General features: G+C 41.9%; 1 protein-coding gene across 2 annotated transcripts; it reads right to left on the reverse strand.

The window, feature by feature from the left end:
- Positions 1–1,763: 1,763 nt before the first annotated feature.
- smad1 (SMAD family member 1) lies at positions 1,764–18,496 on the reverse strand. Of its 2 annotated transcripts, none has more exons than XM_084377533.1 (7): positions 18,401–18,496; positions 9,623–10,187; positions 6,633–6,902; positions 6,414–6,530; positions 4,260–4,484; positions 3,763–4,019; positions 1,764–3,405 (listed from the first exon to the last, which is right to left on the reverse strand). In XM_084377533.1, exons 2-7 carry the CDS (start codon positions 10,020–10,022, stop codon positions 3,262–3,264), a joined length of 1,413 nt encoding a protein of 470 aa, XP_084233659.1. In that variant the 5' UTR covers positions 10,023–10,187; positions 18,401–18,496; the 3' UTR covers positions 1,764–3,261. The 2 variants fall into 2 exon arrangements, with proteins under 2 accessions (XP_084233659.1, XP_084233660.1); XM_084377534.1 differs by lacking the exon at positions 18,401–18,496 and adding an exon at positions 14,711–14,901.
- Positions 18,497–20,939: the final 2,443 nt, after the last annotated feature.

Consider the following 20,939-nt stretch of genomic DNA (forward strand, 5'->3'; position numbering starts at 1 on the left):
CCGGCGATTCATTTATACATAAACATATATTTAAAATAAGAATAAAAATACCACTAAAATTTACGTAAAGCATCGTTTTTCCATTCAAAACAAATGTGAAACGTTTTAACTCGTTTTCGAAAAGTATTAAGTAAAGATGACAACGTAATGACAGTAGCCTACTCTAGCCAGCAGATGGCAGCAGAGGTTAATTTTCACATCCCCACATGAACCTAAACGTTTCCCTTCCTGAAAACCATGAAACACAACATTAAGCAATAGTAAAAGGTCCATGGCTGTGGACTCCAAATTGTACTGCAGCTAATGCATCTTTCTTTATCAAACAATTTAACCAAGCACCTCTTATGCGCCATTTGGTGTCCCTGTGAGCTGCAGAGCACTTTTGGCCTTTTACAACACAGTCACAGTGTTGTAAAATGTACTTAAGTAAAAGTAAAGATATTTTGATAAAATACAACTTTGGTAAACATGAAAGTCACCCAGAAAAATAGTGCTTGAGTAAAAGTTTCAAAGTATCTGAGAATGAGTAATTCTCTGGCATAAATGTGCTGAAGTATCAAAAGTAAAAAAGAAAATAATGCATATATTTGCATGCATGTACACGCAGGTCTTTGACTCTGATGCAGCATGCAACTAAAATTATGAAATAAATGTAGTGGAGTGGAAGTATAAAGGAGCAGAAAATGGAAATAATCAAGTAAAGTGCACCTACATCAGCACAGTACTTGAGTAAACTCATCACTGGACAATTATGAAAATAGAATATACAGTTTGTGTTTGTATTAAAATGTAGATTCCTAATCACAAACATCTGCTTATCCTCATCATCTCATTGGTAAAAAGATTTAATTATCAATTATTGAAATTTGTGTATCCCTTGGACTAATTAAGTACATTACAGACAAAGTTTTGGGCAAACATTTAGTAAAGCGGTGAGACTTGTCAAAGCTACTGCAACAAGTGTTATAACCAAGAACTTATATTTGATGGGACATTAAGACAGTAAAATAATAAGAAAATTGTGGGCCTTCATATTGTTTAGCAATGGAAATGTGAGTTATTCTAACTCAAGACAGCAAAAATGCTGGAAAAATGCACCAAATCAACATCCATTGAAATGCATTTTATGAAAACAGAGTTTGGAATACATAAAATAAAATAAAAGATGGATTTAAAGTACATCACAACCCTTATCGAAGACTCACTAATACTATACATCATCAGACATTCAGAGTCGAGTCCACCTGAGGTGCTTGTCTGTGGAATTTGAGAGAAACATGCAAACTCTTGGGAGGCAACAGTACTAACCACTGTGCAACCAAACCACCCACGTCATGTGCAGTCGAATCTAACTCCTGCACGCACACATACACATAAGTCAGTGATTTCCAGGGGAGCTTCCTGGAAGATTGCTGTAACTTTTCCAGCACTGTCACAATGTTCCCCCATAAAACAAAGGACACACACGATTTCATGCACTTTCCTGCAATTTTACTGGAAAACGCAATCACGCTTAACATTAGTGCAGTTGGGTTTCAGATGCACTTGTAATTGTTGTGCCTCCCTAATTGAAGGTCTACGTCCATACACACACACACACACACACACCACACAGAGAGTGGTTCATGTCTTTGAAAGTCCCTGACAATACCATGATGCATATTTCTTTTCTATGCAAGCGTGGCCTGTAATTAAAGAGACAGACACACAAACGCCACACACACACATGCCCTGACACAGTGATCATACAACAGACGGAGAAGTTGCAAGTAATGAAACAAATTTATTGAATCTTCCAGTAGAGGCTTGATATTCATGGAATAAAACTGCTTTTCTGGGAGTTTTACTGAGCAAAAACACAAAGGAGAAAAACAAAAAAAAAAAACAAAGATGCAATGTGTGAAAGTGCAGACAAACAAAACAGAAACGTTCAAAAAATACAAAAAGAATGTAAAGAGTAATACAGTTTAATAGCAAAGAGGATTGCTCAAAGCATAAAAGAATTGAAGGGCAAAAATCTGCATTTTATAAAAAAAAAATCATACAGGGACGTCAGTAACTGATCCCCTTTTCTCAGTCAACAATTAAAATTTGAATGCTCAACATTTTCCCATAACAGTCATTTAACGCGTTTTGCTCAGTCGATGTAATCAGAGAATGAAGCGCAGTCACTGAAATATTCATGTCCTCAATGTGACTCCGCATTTGACACATTTGATTTTGCTGCAGAGTGCAACAACAGGGGACAAACTAAACTGCACTCGTATTTGCCTCTGCTTCATGTGGTGTTTAGCTACCAGTCTTAAATGTGTAACACTACACTAACCAAACTATGCTTTGCAAAAACCAGACTGCACAGCACATACTCTAATAGTGAATATACCTAAACACTATTCTTTTTTTTTCTCGTAAAATTCATTTGAAACACGAGTGTAACACAAGATGAGCAACATTTAAACATTAGTCTTTTCTTCTGAATAGTTTGAAATGCCCTTTTAGTGCCATGCCCCACACTACACCCCACTCTAAACTCTCAAACTCCCCCTAATTTTGCCCTCTTATTATTTTTTATGATCTGTGATATGGGATTTTATTTTTTTTTTATTACAACTTTGTACTGCTTGAATTTATTAGCCTTAAAAAAAAGGAACACTTTGAGGAAACGGCATACTTGTTTAAGTATCTGGAGATGATTTAAAAAATTCAGTAATGTTGGTCAACCTCCAAGTCCCTGCTAACTTTTTACATGTCCTAAAGTACATTTCATGCCAACTTCACGGCAGTCAGGCGGTAGACTGCAACTGACGCCAATTTTGGTGACCTGGAATGTCCCATAATTATTGTAGCTATACAAGTATATCTGGATTTCAGAGGGAATATTTAGATGCGGACTAGTAATGAGTCAGAATAATAGAACAATGAAAAAGAGACATTGTGGGAGCAAGATCAGGGAGGATACTTGCATCATGATGAGTGTGATGGTCTAATTATTACAGTTGGTCACAAAGATCAAGTATCTTCCAGTTGCATCACGCTCACTTTGCTTACTCCTCTCCCAGACTGTAAATGTGCCCAATTCAGACATCCTTCAAGTAGAGAACAAACCAACCCGCCCAGCCCTACTGGTCTCAGATCAGCTTGTGTTTCAGTTTACCGGAAAACTCTGATTGTCCGAACCACAAGCCAATCTGTGACCCTTTTTTCGCTGCTTAGAACAAAATGCTGGGGTGTGGACAGCCGCAGGGCCGAGGACAGTGAAGCCTAGGAGACGGAGGATATAGGGTTGTGGGGGGAGCCCATCTGGGTTAGCACCTTATCCAACCACTGCAGGGGACCATGCAGGTGAATCTCAATCCAGCAGGGTGTGCTGGTCACATCCTGGCGGTGGTACTCTGCTCCCCAGCCCTGAAAATACATGAAAACACATTGTTTTTAAATTATGCCGTAAGATTTTACTTGTTCTTGTTGTACTTTTTCCTATTTTTTTCCCCATGTTAATACTTTATTGATTGCACTGTGTTAACGTTGATGGTTAAAGGGGATAAGATTTTCACCGCAAATAAAACTTTGTAAAAAAGGAGAAACTGATTTTAAATTGATTTTCTAAATCCAATTTTCACTTGTTTAACACTTAAAAATGAACAATGGACACGTTGATGTTAAGTATTAATAGTAACTCAATTGTAAAACTTGATTGAGTCAATTTATAAGAAGAGTTCAAAGGGTAATACTGTTCTCTCTTTTAAAATTTGATCTTCTTACCTTAACGAAGCTCATGCGGATGGTACACATCTTGGTGAGCTCATAAACGGCCTCGAAGCCGTGGTTGACGGACTGCGCCAGCAGCTCAGCAAACTCCTGGTTGTTGAAAATCTTCAGGCTGCAGCCGCTGGGGATCTTACACACAGTCGTGGGATGGAAACCGTGGTGGTAGTTACAGTTACGACTCTGGACGAAGATACTGCTATCACTCAGACATTCTGCATACACCTCCCCGCCAACATAGTACAGATGGACACCTGGGAGGAAACGGGGGAGAATAAAGTGTCACCTGCAGGAGTAGAGCTCGCTTTCAACAGCAAAAACAAAGGTCCCAAAACATCAGTGTGGTCATCTTTAAAATCAATACACACACTAAAATGTTTCCTCAGTTTGTTGTTATTGTTCCGTTCTAACATCTATTGACAGCATGAATTGATTTAGTATCATCTGTTGACGGTCTGTGCATTGGAGTCATTGACGGGCTTTCCATACTGCACCTTTGCCAATGTGCCGCCGGGTGTTCTCAATGGTGGAGTTGCGGTTGACGTTGGAGAGCAGGCCGAGGCAGAATCGGTTGCGGTTGTTGGAGGGATCTGTGAAGCCATCGACGAGCACGCTGGTGGAGGACGCCTGGAACGCCTCGCCGACGCGATTGTTGAGCTCGTAGTAAACAATAGAGCACCAGTGCTTCGGTTCCTCATAGGCCACAGGCTGCACATCAACTGAGAGACACATTTACAGGTCACAAGAGTGAGTTTGCAGTACATGCAGAGACAGACAGACACATTTAATGCACATTTAAGATTCTTCTGAGCAGACTCATGTGCAGACAAGCTGCCAGGAAACACTGATGCCAGCAGAAGCTTAGCTATAAATCTTACTCATCTGCACAATTATTTTGTCCAAATTGTCCCTTGTAGCCCATAACAATGATTTGAATAAGCATATAGGACCCACTGGCTACATCTGTGTACATTTATGCTGACCGAAATCAATGCGGACGCATCTTAAAGTATGCCTACTGTCTGTGGTCTGTGTGCCAGCCTTTATTGAGCCGGAAAACAGTCAATAGAAGGTGGCTGGCCATGCTCTCTGTGCCTCGTCGTATCTGACGGCGAGCCAGTGCCAGCTGGCCTCACCCTCTCTCAGAGAGAGGAATAAATCATGTTTATCTAAGCACATACTTCTCCCAAACTTCCTCTGTAGCGGGGCACTGGCTAGCAGGTGTGTTTTGTCTGTCCCCTTCCCAGAGCTGGCCTACAATAGAAACCAGCTCCCCCGTACAGGATGCAGCTTGTGGAAAAGAAAAGAACTCCCCAAACTCCCACCTCCAGCAAACATTTCAACAGCTCTTCCCGTTACTGCTGTCACCATGTGTGGGCAGGAGTTTTGGGCCTTGGGTGCATGATCATAAAACTGTACAGATATTTTGTTGGTCAGGTGTGGAAAACTAAAGTTCAGACCGAAGTCCAGCTGTTATTCCAGTGTGAGGTCAGAATCATTTAACTAAAACACCTACATGGTGTGTGTGTGCAGAAATTAAACATTGAAACATCAAAGAGAAAGTTGTGGTTTACAACTTGGGCCAAACTGGCCGTTGTGATAACGGTTGTGTTAACATTATGCTCACCAAAGTCGTTGCTAAGATCAAGATGATATGATAGCGATTTTAGTAAGACCATCTGACAGGTTCTAAGCCAGCCAGTAGATGAGGTGTGAACCTCAACAGGATATCACAACGTGAAAAGGAAGCTACCATTGGTCCCTGAATGATGACGAAGCCCATCTAATGTCACCACGACCGGCTTGGAGGCAAAAGAGAGTCCATCTCTGGCACAACCATCTAAATTGGTAATGAAAATGCAAATCCACACAGCGTAGTTTTGCTCGGCACGGCCAAAAGTCAGTCTGTTGTCTCACCTGTAAAACCTCACTCCATCTGACTTTTAGCAATGTTACTGTGTTCTCAGATCTCAGCAATTAACGTATCATTTATATTCTCATTATTACTGATAGAAATTATCAGCAGCACTACACCAGATGGCTCTGGAGTCCAAGACGCGTCCGTTGTATGGTCGTTAACGATCACGGATGCAGGGTTCGGATGTGTCTGCTCTTTAGCACAATAAAGCCAAAACCACAAAATAGAGATAGCAGCAATTACTGCACCCCATTTCAGATCTGAAAGTTGGAGGTAATTAGTGAATCTTATCGTTAACGGGTTTCAAGTCATTACCACCAGCAGAGATGACATAAGCCCCAGCTTTTATAGACCTCATAAAACTGCTCTGAGGCCTGGCTTAATTTGCTGAGGCTTTGAGCTTCCCATGGGCTCGCACCCACAGACAGAGGCTCACTGTAAACTCGCAGGTCCTTTCCACAAACTGTGCAGGTTTTATCTGACAGGATATGGCATCGACTCAGCTGAGGTTTTTCTTTCCTTTTTTTGGATTTCAAGTTTGACCACAGGAGAAAAAAAAAACTTTAACAACATCCAGGCTTCCCAGAAATCTTTGCACCTGCAGATCAAGGCGAGCAGGTGCAGACAGCTTTATGTGGATGATATCACCGTAAACACAAGGACGAGGGTGCGTGCGTGTGTGTGTGTGTGTGTGTGTGTGTGTGTGTGAGATAGTAACTGCCATGGTTACCTGCCCGGTTGTTACTCTCTAGAGGCAAGGGCGGAGCCATGAGGTTGGTGTCCATTGGCTGAGGGCAATCCTGAGTCATCTGCTCCTCTGGGGGCATGTAGGCAGGAGGGGGAGTCTCTGCATCAGGAAGGGGGCAGAACAAAGAGCAGAGAAGTGAGTTGTTGTTGGAGGAAGAGGAAGAGGAAGAAAAGTCCAAAATATTTTACTGTTTGTACTCACCTGGCATCTGGAATGGACTGCCGGGGTCGGAGCTGGATGGTGAATGAGGGAAGGTGGCGCTGCTGCCGCTTCCCGGGGAGTTTGGGTAACTGTTTGCCGGCGAATGGGGGAAATTGGGGGGCATTGTGTTGGCCTGAGGAAAGGATTCTGGGAAGGTGGCATTCTGCGGCATGTGCGGCTCATTCTGTTGTAGAGGGTTGCGGAAGCGGGGCAACATTGTATGCTTGGCGTTGAACTCGCTGTTCCTCGGTACCAACACAGGAGGCAGCACTTAAGAGGGAGAAAGACATCAAAATGGTTAAAACAGGAAGTGCTTTTATGCAACCAATGACAGTTTGTTTCTCCTGTGAGCAGAGATCCTTCAGGTCAACTAAAGCTGTTTTGATTTCTAAAGATTTGATTGAAAGCTTTTAAGCTCTCATTAATTTTAACAGTAACAGTTAAGACACTAAGCACTACTACTATGACTTAAATAAACTTGTAGCCATTGTGGGCAATGTTGTCAGTGAGCGGGAATGTTTAATGGCAATACTTTTACTAATACTTTTTATATGATTTTTGCATCATTGTGATGATGTACCTTGATATGCCAGGCATTAATTTTTTCCAATTGGACAAAGACAATGTCTATAAAATGCTTTTTCTTCCAGAGCAACAGTCCAAAGCCGAATGGAAAGTCAGAAAAGCAGTTACTACTCATCTTAGAGTCATTTTTTGCTCCATAAATGATCATATGTGGGTGATGTACAGTGGCATTATATTAAAGTAAGAATACTTTCAATACTTTGCATCTCAAATTATATTTTATTTGAGCTGATTGTTTATTATTTATGGATTTTGTTTCCTAACTTCCTTCTCGAGTGTCTTTATTTCATTGTTCTGTGATTTACGTGACTTGGCTTTTGTGATAATTGACAGCTGGGATTAATGAAGAACTTCATTTATCTCAGTCTAATGCTTAATCGTCTAAGTGTTTCAGCACTGCAATCATCTGGCACACACACACATGCAAAACCTCTCCATACAAACTCAATAAGAATTGAATTATTTTATTCCAACATAATAAAGAAATCTCTTTCTGGCACTCTACATGTTTTTACATTCTGAGCGCAGATGTCCCTGCATTTTTTTAAATGTCAGCTTCCAGCCTTTCGGTCTTAGCCAGCAGTACTTGGCCCAAACTCTCAGGTTTCTGCTCTGAAAAGACATTTTGAGCTGAGCGATTCTTGAGGAATTCATCACTTGGGGTAAATATCCTGGCTGATGTGAGGGCTATTCAGGTGCAGTGCATACAAACCATACAGATACGCTCCGCTTGTGCCTATAAATATCTGCGCAGATAAATAAAGCTGGTGCTGAAATTTTAGATGGGGCCTGCGCTGCTGTCAAATGTTCCTGCAGGTAGCCCATGTGTGCTGAAGCGGGCCAATGCATCAATGTAGCAGTTTATTCCAAAGGTTATATGTGGAGCAGGTGTTTGGTAGAATAGTGAAGGGAGATTGACAGGATGTGTGTGTAGGCGGGGGGTGTTAGGAGAGAAGAAGAGGAGGGTAGTGTGGACAGACAGGTGCTGTGGGGTTTAATCACCTTAGCCCTCCCGTCTTCCACCCGCTGCTAAAACAAAAAGTGTGCAGGGCAGGCAACAACTCTTTCCTCCCATTGTGTTTGGGTGACTGGCTTCCTGTTCCAGCCATCCTCAGAGAATCTGTGCGCGCAGCCATGGGTGTGTTTGTGTGTGTATAGCCTGCTGGTTTTGTAACACGCGTGTGAGTGTGTATGCCTGGGTGTTTTCATGTGTGCATAAATGTAAAAAAAAAAAAGGCCAGCAGCACAGAGCATGCCCAAAACAAAGCCCTCATTCTCTCCCTGATGGAATTTCCTGCTCCACACACACATGAACAAACACACACACACACACACACACACACACACACACGCACACATACTTGGCCCTTTACACACTAAGCACCCTGCACACAGCTGTTTCTATCTTGTCAGCTGACCCTCATTTTCTGTTTAGTAGACCAAGTAGTGTTTGATATGTCTTGTTTCTGCACTACCTTTGCAGCTCAGAGGCTTAGTCAGTCTCTATTTAAATCTCTCCTTATCTCGATTATGCTCAGGTCTTTTAATTTTCTTTTTCTTGGTGTTTTGAACAGATTAAAACAACTTTCAGAAAACAGATAAAGAGATGCCTAAGAGTAAAAAAAAAAGTATGCATCTGCAGAAGTCATTACTGGAAAGGAATGGACAGGAACATGGGTGTCGGACTTAAACTTTAAAAACTGCTTAAAAAGTTCCTCAAATTAAATGTAAATTGGTTTAGTGTTTTTTTGGCATCGTTTTCCTTTTACTAGGCAAAACATCAAATCAGGGCTCACATTAAACGATATGTGGTCTTAACCACTAGCAGGGCTTAACCTGAATGGCTGCCTTACTGCCCAGGGCAAGTAAAAAGCCATGTTGCGTCCTTAAATCTAGCTACTCACTTGTCTGATCAGTAGCTGCCAATTTCAATGCAATTCTGATCACTTACTCACTTCTTAAGCTAACTCACTTACTCACTCATCACTCACTCACTTGCTCACTCACTCACTGAGTCTTTTGCGAACTCGCTCACTTTCTCACTTACTCACTCTTTAGCTCACTCATGGTTAAGATCACTCACTAACTCACTCGCTCACTTACTCATTCACTTGCTCACTCACTCACTCACTCGCTCACTCATACTAAAGCTCACTTACTCATGTACTGTGGTATGTGAGTCGGGACATTTTGAATGAGTATTTGTTACTTTGCTATGACACACTGTGTCCTTGTTCTGATTTATCTATTCAAATAAAGATAAAACATGACAATTTAAAAAAAAATTAACTTTATCAGAAATTCTTTCTATTGAGTTTAATTTTATACATTTCATCTTCTGTGATATAACGTTGAAGGATGCACCAATCCAATTGTTCTCTCTCCCTACTGATCACATCACTCACCTGGACTGTCTACTCGTTTGTAGTGGTAGGGGTTGATACACACATCCTTCTGTTTGGAGCCGAAGGGGTACTCGCAGCACTCCAGGGCCTTGAGCTCATGGTGGGACTGCAGGTCGGGCCAGCGCCACACCCGACAGTAAATGACATGCGGCAGACCTTTCCTATGGGACACCTGCAGCCGTCCATCCAGGGAGCGGGGGATTGTCACACAGTTACTGGGCTGACCCGGGCAGCTGAGAGCCCTCTCCAGCTCCTCCATGGCCCCCTTCTTCTTTTTCAGTTTCTTAACCAGAGCATCCACGGCCTTTTCCGCCCACTTTTCTTCCTCGTCTCCCTGCTTCCAACCCAGCAGCCGTTTGACTGCCGGGCTGGTGAAGGAGAAGAGTGAGGTGACGTTCATGTCGGACGAGCCGCCCTCCTCCCCTCTCCCTTCTGTCCAAAGGAAGTGAGAGCAGCGGTGATGGACAGTCCAGTCTTAGAAAAGAAAGACTAAATCGCTTTGTGTTTTGGACTTTAAGATAATCCTCAGCTTCCAAGATGTGAGATCAGATCCTCTTGACAGTCACTAGAAGAAAAGGAGAGGTAGGTTAGCACCGATGAGTATTTCTAAATTTATCTGACATTTCAAACACACCTCTGCACATGCAGTCGGCTCGCTGTGTCCTTTCCCCCACAAAACTGTAGCAACTTCAGTATGTTGAGTCGTACCTTTACCTCTCCCCCTTTTGCCTCACTAGCACCACTGATGTCTCATCAGAAGACTGTCAGAACGACCCGTGATGAGGCGATGATGTCACCTTTATAGCTGTTATGGCCATGTCAATCATGGCTTCTGGGAAACTGGCAGACGAGTCACAACGGATTCTCCAGATAGCTTCCTGTCCGTACAGCTTGTCACATTACCACCACCTACTAATGCCATTTACAGTCAAGGACTTTACTGACAATATGTAGCCTACACAAATTGTAGGAATTTTTGGCCTGCAGGTTTAACATCTGAATCACTTTGTAAAAATACTATTCAATACTCTAGAGCTGCAACAATGAATTCATTAGTTGTCAACTATGAAATGAATCGCCTACTTTTCTGACAATCAGTTAATTGATTTAATCAATTATGTAAAAAGAAAAAAAAAGAAAAATTCTGTTTCCAGCTAAAATGTTTGTCACTCGTTTGTGACAGTAAACAGAATATCTTTGAGTTGTGGACAAAACAAGTGAAAGACAATTAAAAGTACTAGTATACTTCTGTCTTACCATACTCCCCCTATAGATATGGAAATATTACACTTAAGATGCAGTGATTGAATTTATCCATACTGGCAATCCATAGTTTTACTTGACACTGCAGGTCAAAGGCTTTGTAGTCCTCTCTGTTGCTCTTTCTCAAAAAAGTATCTCTGTAGCAACTAGAGCAGAAAAAAAAGTCTTTGCTGGAGGATTCTGCATAAACGTATGTGAAATCTGAAAAGGTCTTTCAGATTTCAGAGGAAGGAGACTTTCAATGAGCCGCCCGCTGAGGCAAATGTTCTATAAAGCTTCAACACCACCAACCAACAAACCCTGGTTTTGGGCAGGAATCTGGCAATGTGCAGGACAATGAAAAGGAAGTGCATGTGGACCCCAGGATAAATGTGCCCATTCAATTGGGTCCCACAGGAGCAATTCAGTAGCCAGGAGGTACATGCATTCTAGCTTTTAAAAGGGAAAACAAGAGCGCATTGAGCTCTTCCAGTTCCACCTTCTTTTCAACTTCTTCTGAATGCAATTAGAGAGATAAAAACGTAGTTATGGTTGAGGTCCGGCTGTGCATAAATGTTGAGATGCAATCCCAGAATCGAATAAACAGCTTGTCAGAAATCCACCACCTTTTATCCACACTGACTCATGGGTGAGGACGCATCACTCTCTGACAGTAAAGCCTGCAGTATATTGGATTTCCTACTAGCAGGAACAAATACATCATTAAGACTGCTCTGTAGTTATTCTTGGCCCTTCAGATTATGGGATGAATAGCGATTTCTATCTTTGTCAGCTACTGCATGCGTCGGCTACATCATACTGACAAACGGGCAGGGAAGTTTGATGAGAACAGGTGCTGTTTACAACGAGTGTGTGTGTGTTTGTGTGTAGTGTATGTGTGTGTTGTGGGGGCCCAGGACACTTAGTGTTGCCAGCCACACTGACAGGAAAGAAGCAAGTTGCACCTATACTTAGCTTAGCCACCCGAATCACATTGGCTGATCAAAAGTGACGCAGAACTACTAACATAAGAGGGGGCATACGAGAGGACTCGGGGTTGTCTGTGTGTGTGTGTGTGTGTGTGTGTGTGTGTGTGTGTGTGTGTCAAGGGAAAACATATCTCAACACTAATATCTTTCATGCCACATGACCCCACTCTAATATCACACCCTGCTAGCATCCTACGAGAACAACTCTCCCCCATCAAAGAAACAGGAAACATTGTGTGAATGTATGTCTCTGTATCAGTCATCGCCAGCACAGCAGTGACATCACTTCCTCTTGCTAACACCTGCATATATTTTTCAACACATGCAGGGTAGGAGAGAAAAAGGTATGTTCTTTAACCGACCTTCCGCTCTCACCAAGAGTGCTCCTTCCTTTGTAGTGCAGTTGTCAAGATTGGAGGATTATTTAAGTGATGGTTTTAAGACTTAAAACCAAACCATACCTTTCTGGGACTTTGCACTGAGGAATATTAACATGCTTCTTTTTTAACATATCTGAATTGCATAACATGTCCAAACATCTTCCTATGATTTCTGTGATTTAAGAAAACAAAAAGCAGCAAAACCCTTTACATTTACTGACATTTTCGCTTCACAAAGTTGAACAAAAACACTGACAAGCAAAACAGTTGCAGATTAATTTCTGTCGATTGACTATTCAATTTATCACTACAGTGCAAGATTAAAACCAAACATTTAATTCCTGCTTTCGGTATGTGAAAGCTATGCACACAATTCAGTTGGTATGAAGAAAGTATGATTTCGAGGTTCAATACTCAGAAATATCAAGGGTACGGTCTCTGCTTGCCGCTGTTCTGACACCAACGTTTCTGGATTTCTGTGCTGTTCTATTTATTAGAATTTATTAAAATACATTTATTAAAATGTATATATAACATGGAAATCACAAAAAGTTGATGTTTAGTATTGCATTACATTGTGAACTTGTCAGCGCCTGATGCAGAACTAAAGTTCAAAAGGCAAACACTGCAGTATCATCTCTGTACCTCGGTCACCAGCCAGACATACAGAGCATCTCTGTGATCCACTTCCAGCCACAAAGCTGCTTTGATGGCTTCTCAGTAACCGGCAGCACTATCAGCAAAAGTTCAGGAGTAGCTGCAGAAAGCGACCTTGAATCCATTTCAGATGGAAGATTCCACAAAATTCGTATTGTAACATCTGTCGCTTCACAATCCTCCAGTGTCATCCTGCTGCAGCTGGAGACCATATCTCTTGGATATTTCCAACCTTGACAGATAGAAATATCTGACTGCTGGCCTGACCGCATGCTTATTGAAAAGGTCCTGATGGCTTTGTATTGGTTCTTTGGACAATGCTGGTTTAGAGTTGTCTGTGAGGCAGTCAAAATATAAAGGCGCCATTGTGCCTCCCTGTTCCTATACCTATGTATTGACTAGGATGTTTGTTTCTTTCTCTCCGACAGTTTTACTCTACATAGATTGATGTTCACATTTAGGTTTTGCAGCTTGTCTGCCAAAACAAGTTCTGAATATTTAAACTCAAAGCAAACTAGAAGCCCTTCAATGCAAATCTGGGAGGCATTTTGTCATCTTCAAAGATCTTATCTTGATTACATCACTTTCACTTTCAGTTACTACCCTTACAAACACACTAAAATACCATCTTGTTTCACTTCCTGATACAGTGAGATTTCATTCATGACATGTGATCTATGTTTGCTGGTCAGAGCAGTTTATCGAGGCATCCAGATCAGAGAAAATGCATATTTATTTCTGCAGACTGACTAATGACAACCTGAACAGCTGCATTGATCTCATCCGTTCTTGTTGCCATTTTTGTGCTGCTATTTTCCTGGCACTGGCACAAGGAGAGGACAGTTGTAATCCCACCTTCAAAGCTCTGACTGCTTAGATTGTAATAGAGAAAGTAATAGATAAGAAACCTTATTTTCAAACCTGTTTCAGCAATAATATTCATTTCACGTCAATGATGACATTTTAAAGGCTTTATCGTCCAATACTGATGGCGTGCCATCATCGTGCATCTTTATCGGTAACTTAATTATTTCTTCTTCTTCTTCTTCTCTTTCCTGGATTATGGTTGGGCGATGTCTCCTGAACTGGCATATGACGACGTCCACAGTGAAACATCATGAGTTCACTCATGCCTCCAATTCAGTGTTTCTGAATTTGAGGCAGTGTGTCCCCTCAGAGTTGCCGTAAGGTGTAAGGAGTTATCTCACCACTGTAGTCACCGGGGCAATTAGGACATGGAGACGTAGCGTTTGTGCATTGAGCAGCTACAAACTTCATTTAATTTTCTCTCCCACATAGTCAACAACTCGTGGTCTAGTGGGGCCCCTTTAAAATCATGATCTTATGATGGTACAGGTCTCAGGAGTCAATGACATCATGTATCAGCCCAACCCTAGTTTGGATGACTGATCATCATTAATAGATGATACATTTTCTGTCAACTGACTAATCCTTTGCCACTTATTCTCTTCACTGATTATATGACTGTCAGCTCAATAAAGATGTATTTCTTCCATCAAATATCTATATGTCTGTGCATCACCCAGTCTCCCAGTCAATGAAGAGTAACACAGATGCCTGCAGTGGCCTTGGCCGCTGCTCTCCTCCCCATAAAAGCTGAAACACACACCATCATTTACACAACAGCTCCATAAAACCACTCTTGACATTCCCTTCAGCCGAGTCCAGGCAATGCTCTCTCGCTATTGTGTTAGCGGTAGCTTGTTATGGCCATCAGTTAGCCAGCCGGACAGAAACTGAGGCTAATGGGAGCACAGAGTGGGATCATGCGACACTGACAGGCGGAGGCTTTGACCCACCTGGTGCGAGCTGTTAGCCACTACACTAGCCCCATGGATCATTTTGCACCGCTCCAGTGTCTGTTAATCAATTTAGGCCTGGGCTGTGTAGGATGAGGAGGCAGTAATGATGCTCTCTGGACCTTCCCCTGGGACGGAGCATTATAAAGAAGCTACATTATTTATCAGCAGGGTCCTGGATGGGGCCTCCATTAGCCCCCGCTCAATGGAGTCACAGGCTATAAACAGAGGAGAGCAGGAAGAGAGAGGGTGATAGATAAAAAGAGAGAGAGGAAGAGAGGGGGAATGATGCAGGAAGAGAAAGAGGGGAAGAAAGTGAGGGTGATGGCAAAGCCAGAGATGTAAGACAGGGAGTGTTTTGAAGAGCGAGAGATGGAAAACACAACATATATCTGGTCTCTTCACGGAGCACTTCTCGATTAAGTGCCTTCAAGGGTCATTACTGAGTAAAGAGTAACACTACAAAGACGCAATATACATGCTTCCTCACAAATACAAATCATAGCAAAGCAGCACTGATGTATGAAACAATCTCCAGAGCAGCAGCTGTCACAAAGTAAGGTTTGACATTTCAGTATTGATATGATTATGAAAAATATCAAAGCAATGTTTGTTTTGTTTACACAAAACAAACCAATGTCTGGTATTAAATAATGCATCCAACAAAATACTGGCAGATTAACAATGAAAAATTCATTCTTTCAGTATTTTTCTACAAACCCTTTTATTCATTTAACAAAAGAAGTTCTCAAATGCTAAAAGGTTTCAAAACAAAAGCAGCTGCACAATAATTTTGCCAAAATAACATGGTCGACGATTGGTAAAAGAGAACATTTAGCATTTTAGACATTTTTGATGAGATTGATTTGAGATTCAATTGCCAGCCCAAGTAGCCAGCAAATGCAGACATTTATGAAACTGAGGGTGCTCAGATTGATCTGCCACCGATCATTATTTGCAGATATTTGTTCTTAATAGTGGAGATAAGAGGTCTTTATAAAGGCTGATCAGAAAAGCAAATCAGATAAGCACCCAAGTTTCTCTTCTCGCTGCCAAACCGCCATATCGTGCTGCAAGGCTCAAGACGAAAATGACAAACTGAACTGACTTCTGCTGACTACGCTGACTAAAATGGAGTGCGTTTTCTCATGCTGTTACTGTTATCTCTGTGTCGGCGGTACAGTCACTGTCTGGATACTTAGCGCAAGACCAAATATGACTATTCTGAAATGTTCGTGGCTTCTGCCATCTATCCCTCAGTCAAAAACAGCTTGCTGGCAAGACCTTGCAAATATATTGCACTGGATCCGTATCAAAATCTGTTAGCTGTAACCTGCCGGTGAGCAACAGAGTCCTGCAGTGTGTTTGGCTAACGGAGCTAACAGCTAATGGAGCTAATATCTGACATATCCTGACAGTAAAAATACTTAAATACTTTAGCTGAGTACAGTTTGGAGTTAAAGTACTTTGAGTTTGGCGTTACAGAAACTTGTAACCAGTGAGATTTGCAGATAACTTTTTCATATCAATCACATAAATGTAATCATTTATTAATATTCCCTCAACATTTTAGTTGTTTTTGTTATGCCACTGAAAACTACTAACTATAGCTGTTAATAAAGTAAAGAAACCGTTTGATTGGTGATCAGTGATGGGCTTTGGCTGATACTGCTTCCTGCAATTATGATCAGTGATGGGCCCCAAAAATCCTGATCAGAGCACCTTTAAATGAAAGAGTCGAAGAGCAAAGTGTGAAATAACCAGTCAGACATGAGGTTCTGCACAAGGCATCGACCTGGGAGGCTCTTTTAACTTGCTTGGGTCACTTTTTTTTAACAACCACCAACACATACACAGCTCCGACCTGGTAAGGATAACACACAAGCGAGCAAAATCTGACAGTCACATTACTTCCCACTTGACATGGAAAAACACTAGGGAAAAAAAACCCTCTGTCACCAAAACTGTGGTGAGTATTGTCCTGACTTTGAAGGGCTGAACTGGGATCAGATTCTTTGTGTCCCAGACACACCAGTCCACACACCACTGCAGACATAACTAGCAAACACATGGGGTTTCAAGCAGCTATCTCAACCATGCCTGGCACTCAGTGTTGGGTTAGTGTTGTGTTAGGGCGGACACCTCACCCCCGACACATGGCAGGCTATGTTGACCGGGCCGTGCAGACACACAGGAGGGTTTTGACGTTGTTCACTACTGTTGTGACTGACTCTGTAGATACAGGAATGCTGTTAACCTATATTTACACTTCGTAGTTGCGAGGGTTTTTTTTTGTCTTTACTATAATCCTAGATGGATAGATGGATGTTTGTCTAGGGTACATCGAGGCAAATAAAATGTTTATGCAATGTTTTGTGAGTAAATCTGCATTGCCGTTTATTTAAAATGTAAAACTAACCCTGCCATTTGAATCCTATAAAACCACCATTTGTTCAATTTTCAAACAGAATTTAAAGCTGCATGCCGGGAGAACGCAGGACGATAAAACAATTGGAAGTAAATCACGGACAAGGACAAATTCCTGTCCTATGGGTAATCTGATATGTCATCTTCAATAATGTCAGGGGATCTAGCCTTAGCTGCTGTAGGTCTCTCTCTCTCTCTCTCACTCACTCATTCACTCTCTTTCTTTCTCCCTCTCTCGCATGCACACTCAAGACAGACACAAATTCATAAACACATTGACTAAAACCACACATGGGACACATGTCCTGTGAAGCACACTGGTGCACCGGCTGGAGTAGGCCTCGGCGAGTGTGCACCAGTCAAAATGACTGAATTTTAAATTGCAGGATGTAAAAGGATGTAACCAGCGTGGTGTAATACGCATGTAACCTTCTTTATTCATGATACACGGCTTAAATGACATCAAGTATGGTGAGTTATCAAGTGTATGATAGAGGAAGACCACTATTGAGTACAAATCTTAGAAGATCAGTCGAATAACCGATAAGCTGATCATCAGAAACTTGATCAGGAAACACTTCTGATGACTGTTTCATTGTTTAAGTCATTCATTAAAGAAAAAACGCCTCTGAAAATGTGAAGAATTGCTACTTATCTCTGATTCATATCAAAGTAAAATGAACATTTCTTTGTTTTGTAGCATTTTGAAGACTTCTCAGTTGAGGAGGAGCATTTTCACTGACACATCTCCTTCCCATGTGTTGAATAACTGCAGTTCAGTCTTCATTCCCTCCTGAATATTCACTGCACACAGCAGCATGTCAGTGCATTCACCAGTATCTCAACTGATACGAGAGGTTTAAGCTCAATATATGGTGTTTTCAGTGTCCAAAAGTGTCCACTCCCACAATATTCCTATCAAACTTGCTGTTTTCTGTAACATACAGTAATCTTTCTCACTTTATTACAAGATTACTATAACTCTCTTTCAAAACCCTGCAGCTTTTCAACACAGTTAGCTCACACGTTCACGAAAATGTGGCTACATGTTCACCTCCAGTCTGATACTGTGAGTAAAAAGGAAGAAGAAGAAAAAAAAAGTTTGACACACTGTTGCCTTGATTACTGTTGGGATCTACTTCCTTACAAACGAGAGCCACGCACACCTTAGAAACTGAAGAGACCGACACAGAAACTTTTCATTTAGCATGTTAAAGAAAAAAGGAAAAAAAAAAAAAAGAGGAAGATAAAAGTTTACAGTACCTTTTCTCTCCCTGCTGCTCTGCCTCCTCTCTCTCTCTGCCCTCCTGTGTGCTCTCTCTGCCTGTCTTGGGTCTGCTCGGCCTGGCGTCAGCGAGTCGCGGAGCCGCCTCACCCTCCGCTGAGCACCAGTATCACGCCGCGGGATGCATCGCCGACAATAACAAGACCTACTTTTCACACATCCAAACATCTTCATTCACTGTGTGGAAACGGATTATGTAACTGCGAGACAATGCCGGGGTTTTCTCGCTAAATCCAAAGCTTTCTCACCAGCGGAGAGAGAGAGAGAGAGGGTTTCTTTTCAAACGTCTGAGTTGGCTGCCTGTGTAAAGGTGGTGAAATGTTGGGTTGTTTTGATGCGGTTTAAAGAGAAAGAGGAGAGAAATGGGGTCTCTTTCACCTCAGAAGCTCCCAGGATTGTTAATTTTTGTACTCCTCTGCATGTGCACGGGGGAATTTAAGGACTCAGAAACCCCATTAACCTCGATTCATATTCATTCAAAAAGACAGGAAATGCCTGAAACTAAGCTTCAATATAAAACTTGTCCAAAGTTGGCCTGTTATGTCTTGCAGTAGTTTTAACTGACAGACAGTCAAGTCTGTGGTTTATCTGTAGTGAACTCCTGAACTGCACCGTGTTAAGCCTGCCTCTAAGTTCCCCCTCTTGCTTTGATTGTGATATGATAAGCACTATTTATGTTGTCAGGAGAACAAAAGCGTCCAAGTGCAGGGGTAAAGCACAGGAGCATGCTTACACATGCCATCATCTCAACTTCTCACCTCAAGACAATAATGCACACACACACACACACACACACACACACACAACCTGTTCAGCCTCGACTCGCCTGCATGCTGGGTGTGTATAGAGGCTTGATTTTGCAATGTCAAAAGTGAAACTTCCCAACAGTTCTCACATCTCATTAATATTGCATGATAATGCATGAAAATAGCCTCCGGGCGGGCAGCGGCAGAGGACACGAGGTGTCATTTCCCCAGCTGAATCAGTTCATGCATGTACATCAGAAATAATGTGACTCATTTCAGAATAATCGTACAATATCTTATCTGATTCACACAGAGATACAGAGGTGAGTTCCCTCTCAGAGCACGAAAATGGTGCAGAAAGCATGAGGGTTTCCTAGTGGAAAATGCCTCACAAGTATAATATATTATCATAAATAAAAATAAAAAAACCTGATGTGCACACGAGCTTACATGACAGCCATTCAAATGAACACAGGAGTAATTGCAGTGTTAATCAGCCCGGGCGTTATTTTAATCATTCAGGAATAATGTGTCAAATAAAATAAATGTTGCTCTAATAAAAACCTCCACTGATGTTAAAAAAGCCTTTTCGGCGTTTTTCGCGAGCTCGTTAGTCAAGTTCAGGGTCGCCGCGGTGAGGGGGACTAGATTATCTTGAAGACAGGCGGAGGGAAACGTTCCGAGCGGAGGAGGCTCCTGGCGTAGGTGACGTCACGGCGCTGGCGACAGAATGTCTGAGTGAGGCGGGAGCGAGCTGCACGTGAATAAATCTGGGAAAACAGTGCGAGGAGGGGGTGGGGGGGGAGGGGCGTGGATGATGATGATGATGATGATGGTGGTGGTGGTGATGATTGTGTGTAGGAATAGAAAGAAGGCTCCCCAAACTTTTTTAGCTCAAGGATTCCCTCCAATGCAAACACACACACACACACACACACACACACACACACACACACAATCAGCAGCTGCACACTCATTTCTCCAGTCACCTACAGGCCTATTGCTTCAAAGGAAGGGCCTGTCCTGAGTTTATGCAGACTCTATCAGGCTTTATGGCAGTTTATGGTATTAAAACAGCTTAATCAACCAGTAATATCCTCATAAAGATAGATTACTTTGATATTACTTGGTTTTAACGCTGGATTACTGGATAAAAAGTGACATGTAGTCCTACTTAAGCACACTTTCCATTTTAAGCTACTTTATAATCCAGTGTAGTACATTTGAGATGTTTTTGTTTTAATACCCGACTACATTTGTCGTTTTGCAGTATATTTTACATTTGTAACATATATCAGCTCATACAAAATTATGCATTGCAATAATAAGATCACTGAATGTGTCTTTATTTTCACCAGCTGCAACATTAAAGAAAATTCATTTGGGATGGTGGCCGACCCCACCTACAGTCAGGGTCAGTGCCCATGTTTCCATAAAATGTAACACAAAGTTCAAGCGAACCTTTGAAAGTTTGCACAAAAAAAATAAATAATTAATACGTGAATCTGGTGTGTTTCCATAAACTGTTTTTGAGCGAAAGAACTAGGCTACGTAAGGTGTAATTTTGACAGAGGATAACGCGGTGTGGGCTACGTGGCTACATCACGCATGGCTGTGGAAGTAAACAAACCAGGAGACAAAATGGAGAGAGGTCTTCAGGAATAACTTTCGACAGGGCAAGTCGTTATTGTTCTTGCATGTCAGCTAGCATTGGCCATCTTGCATGCTGTCTGGAGACGATGAAGAAATGCAATGATTTGAGCTGAATGTT

Source organism: Pagrus pagrus (genome assembly GCF_965226575.1).
Source record: "Pagrus pagrus genome assembly, chromosome: 2".
NCBI classification, from domain to species: Eukaryota; Metazoa; Chordata; class Actinopteri; order Spariformes; family Sparidae; genus Pagrus; species Pagrus pagrus.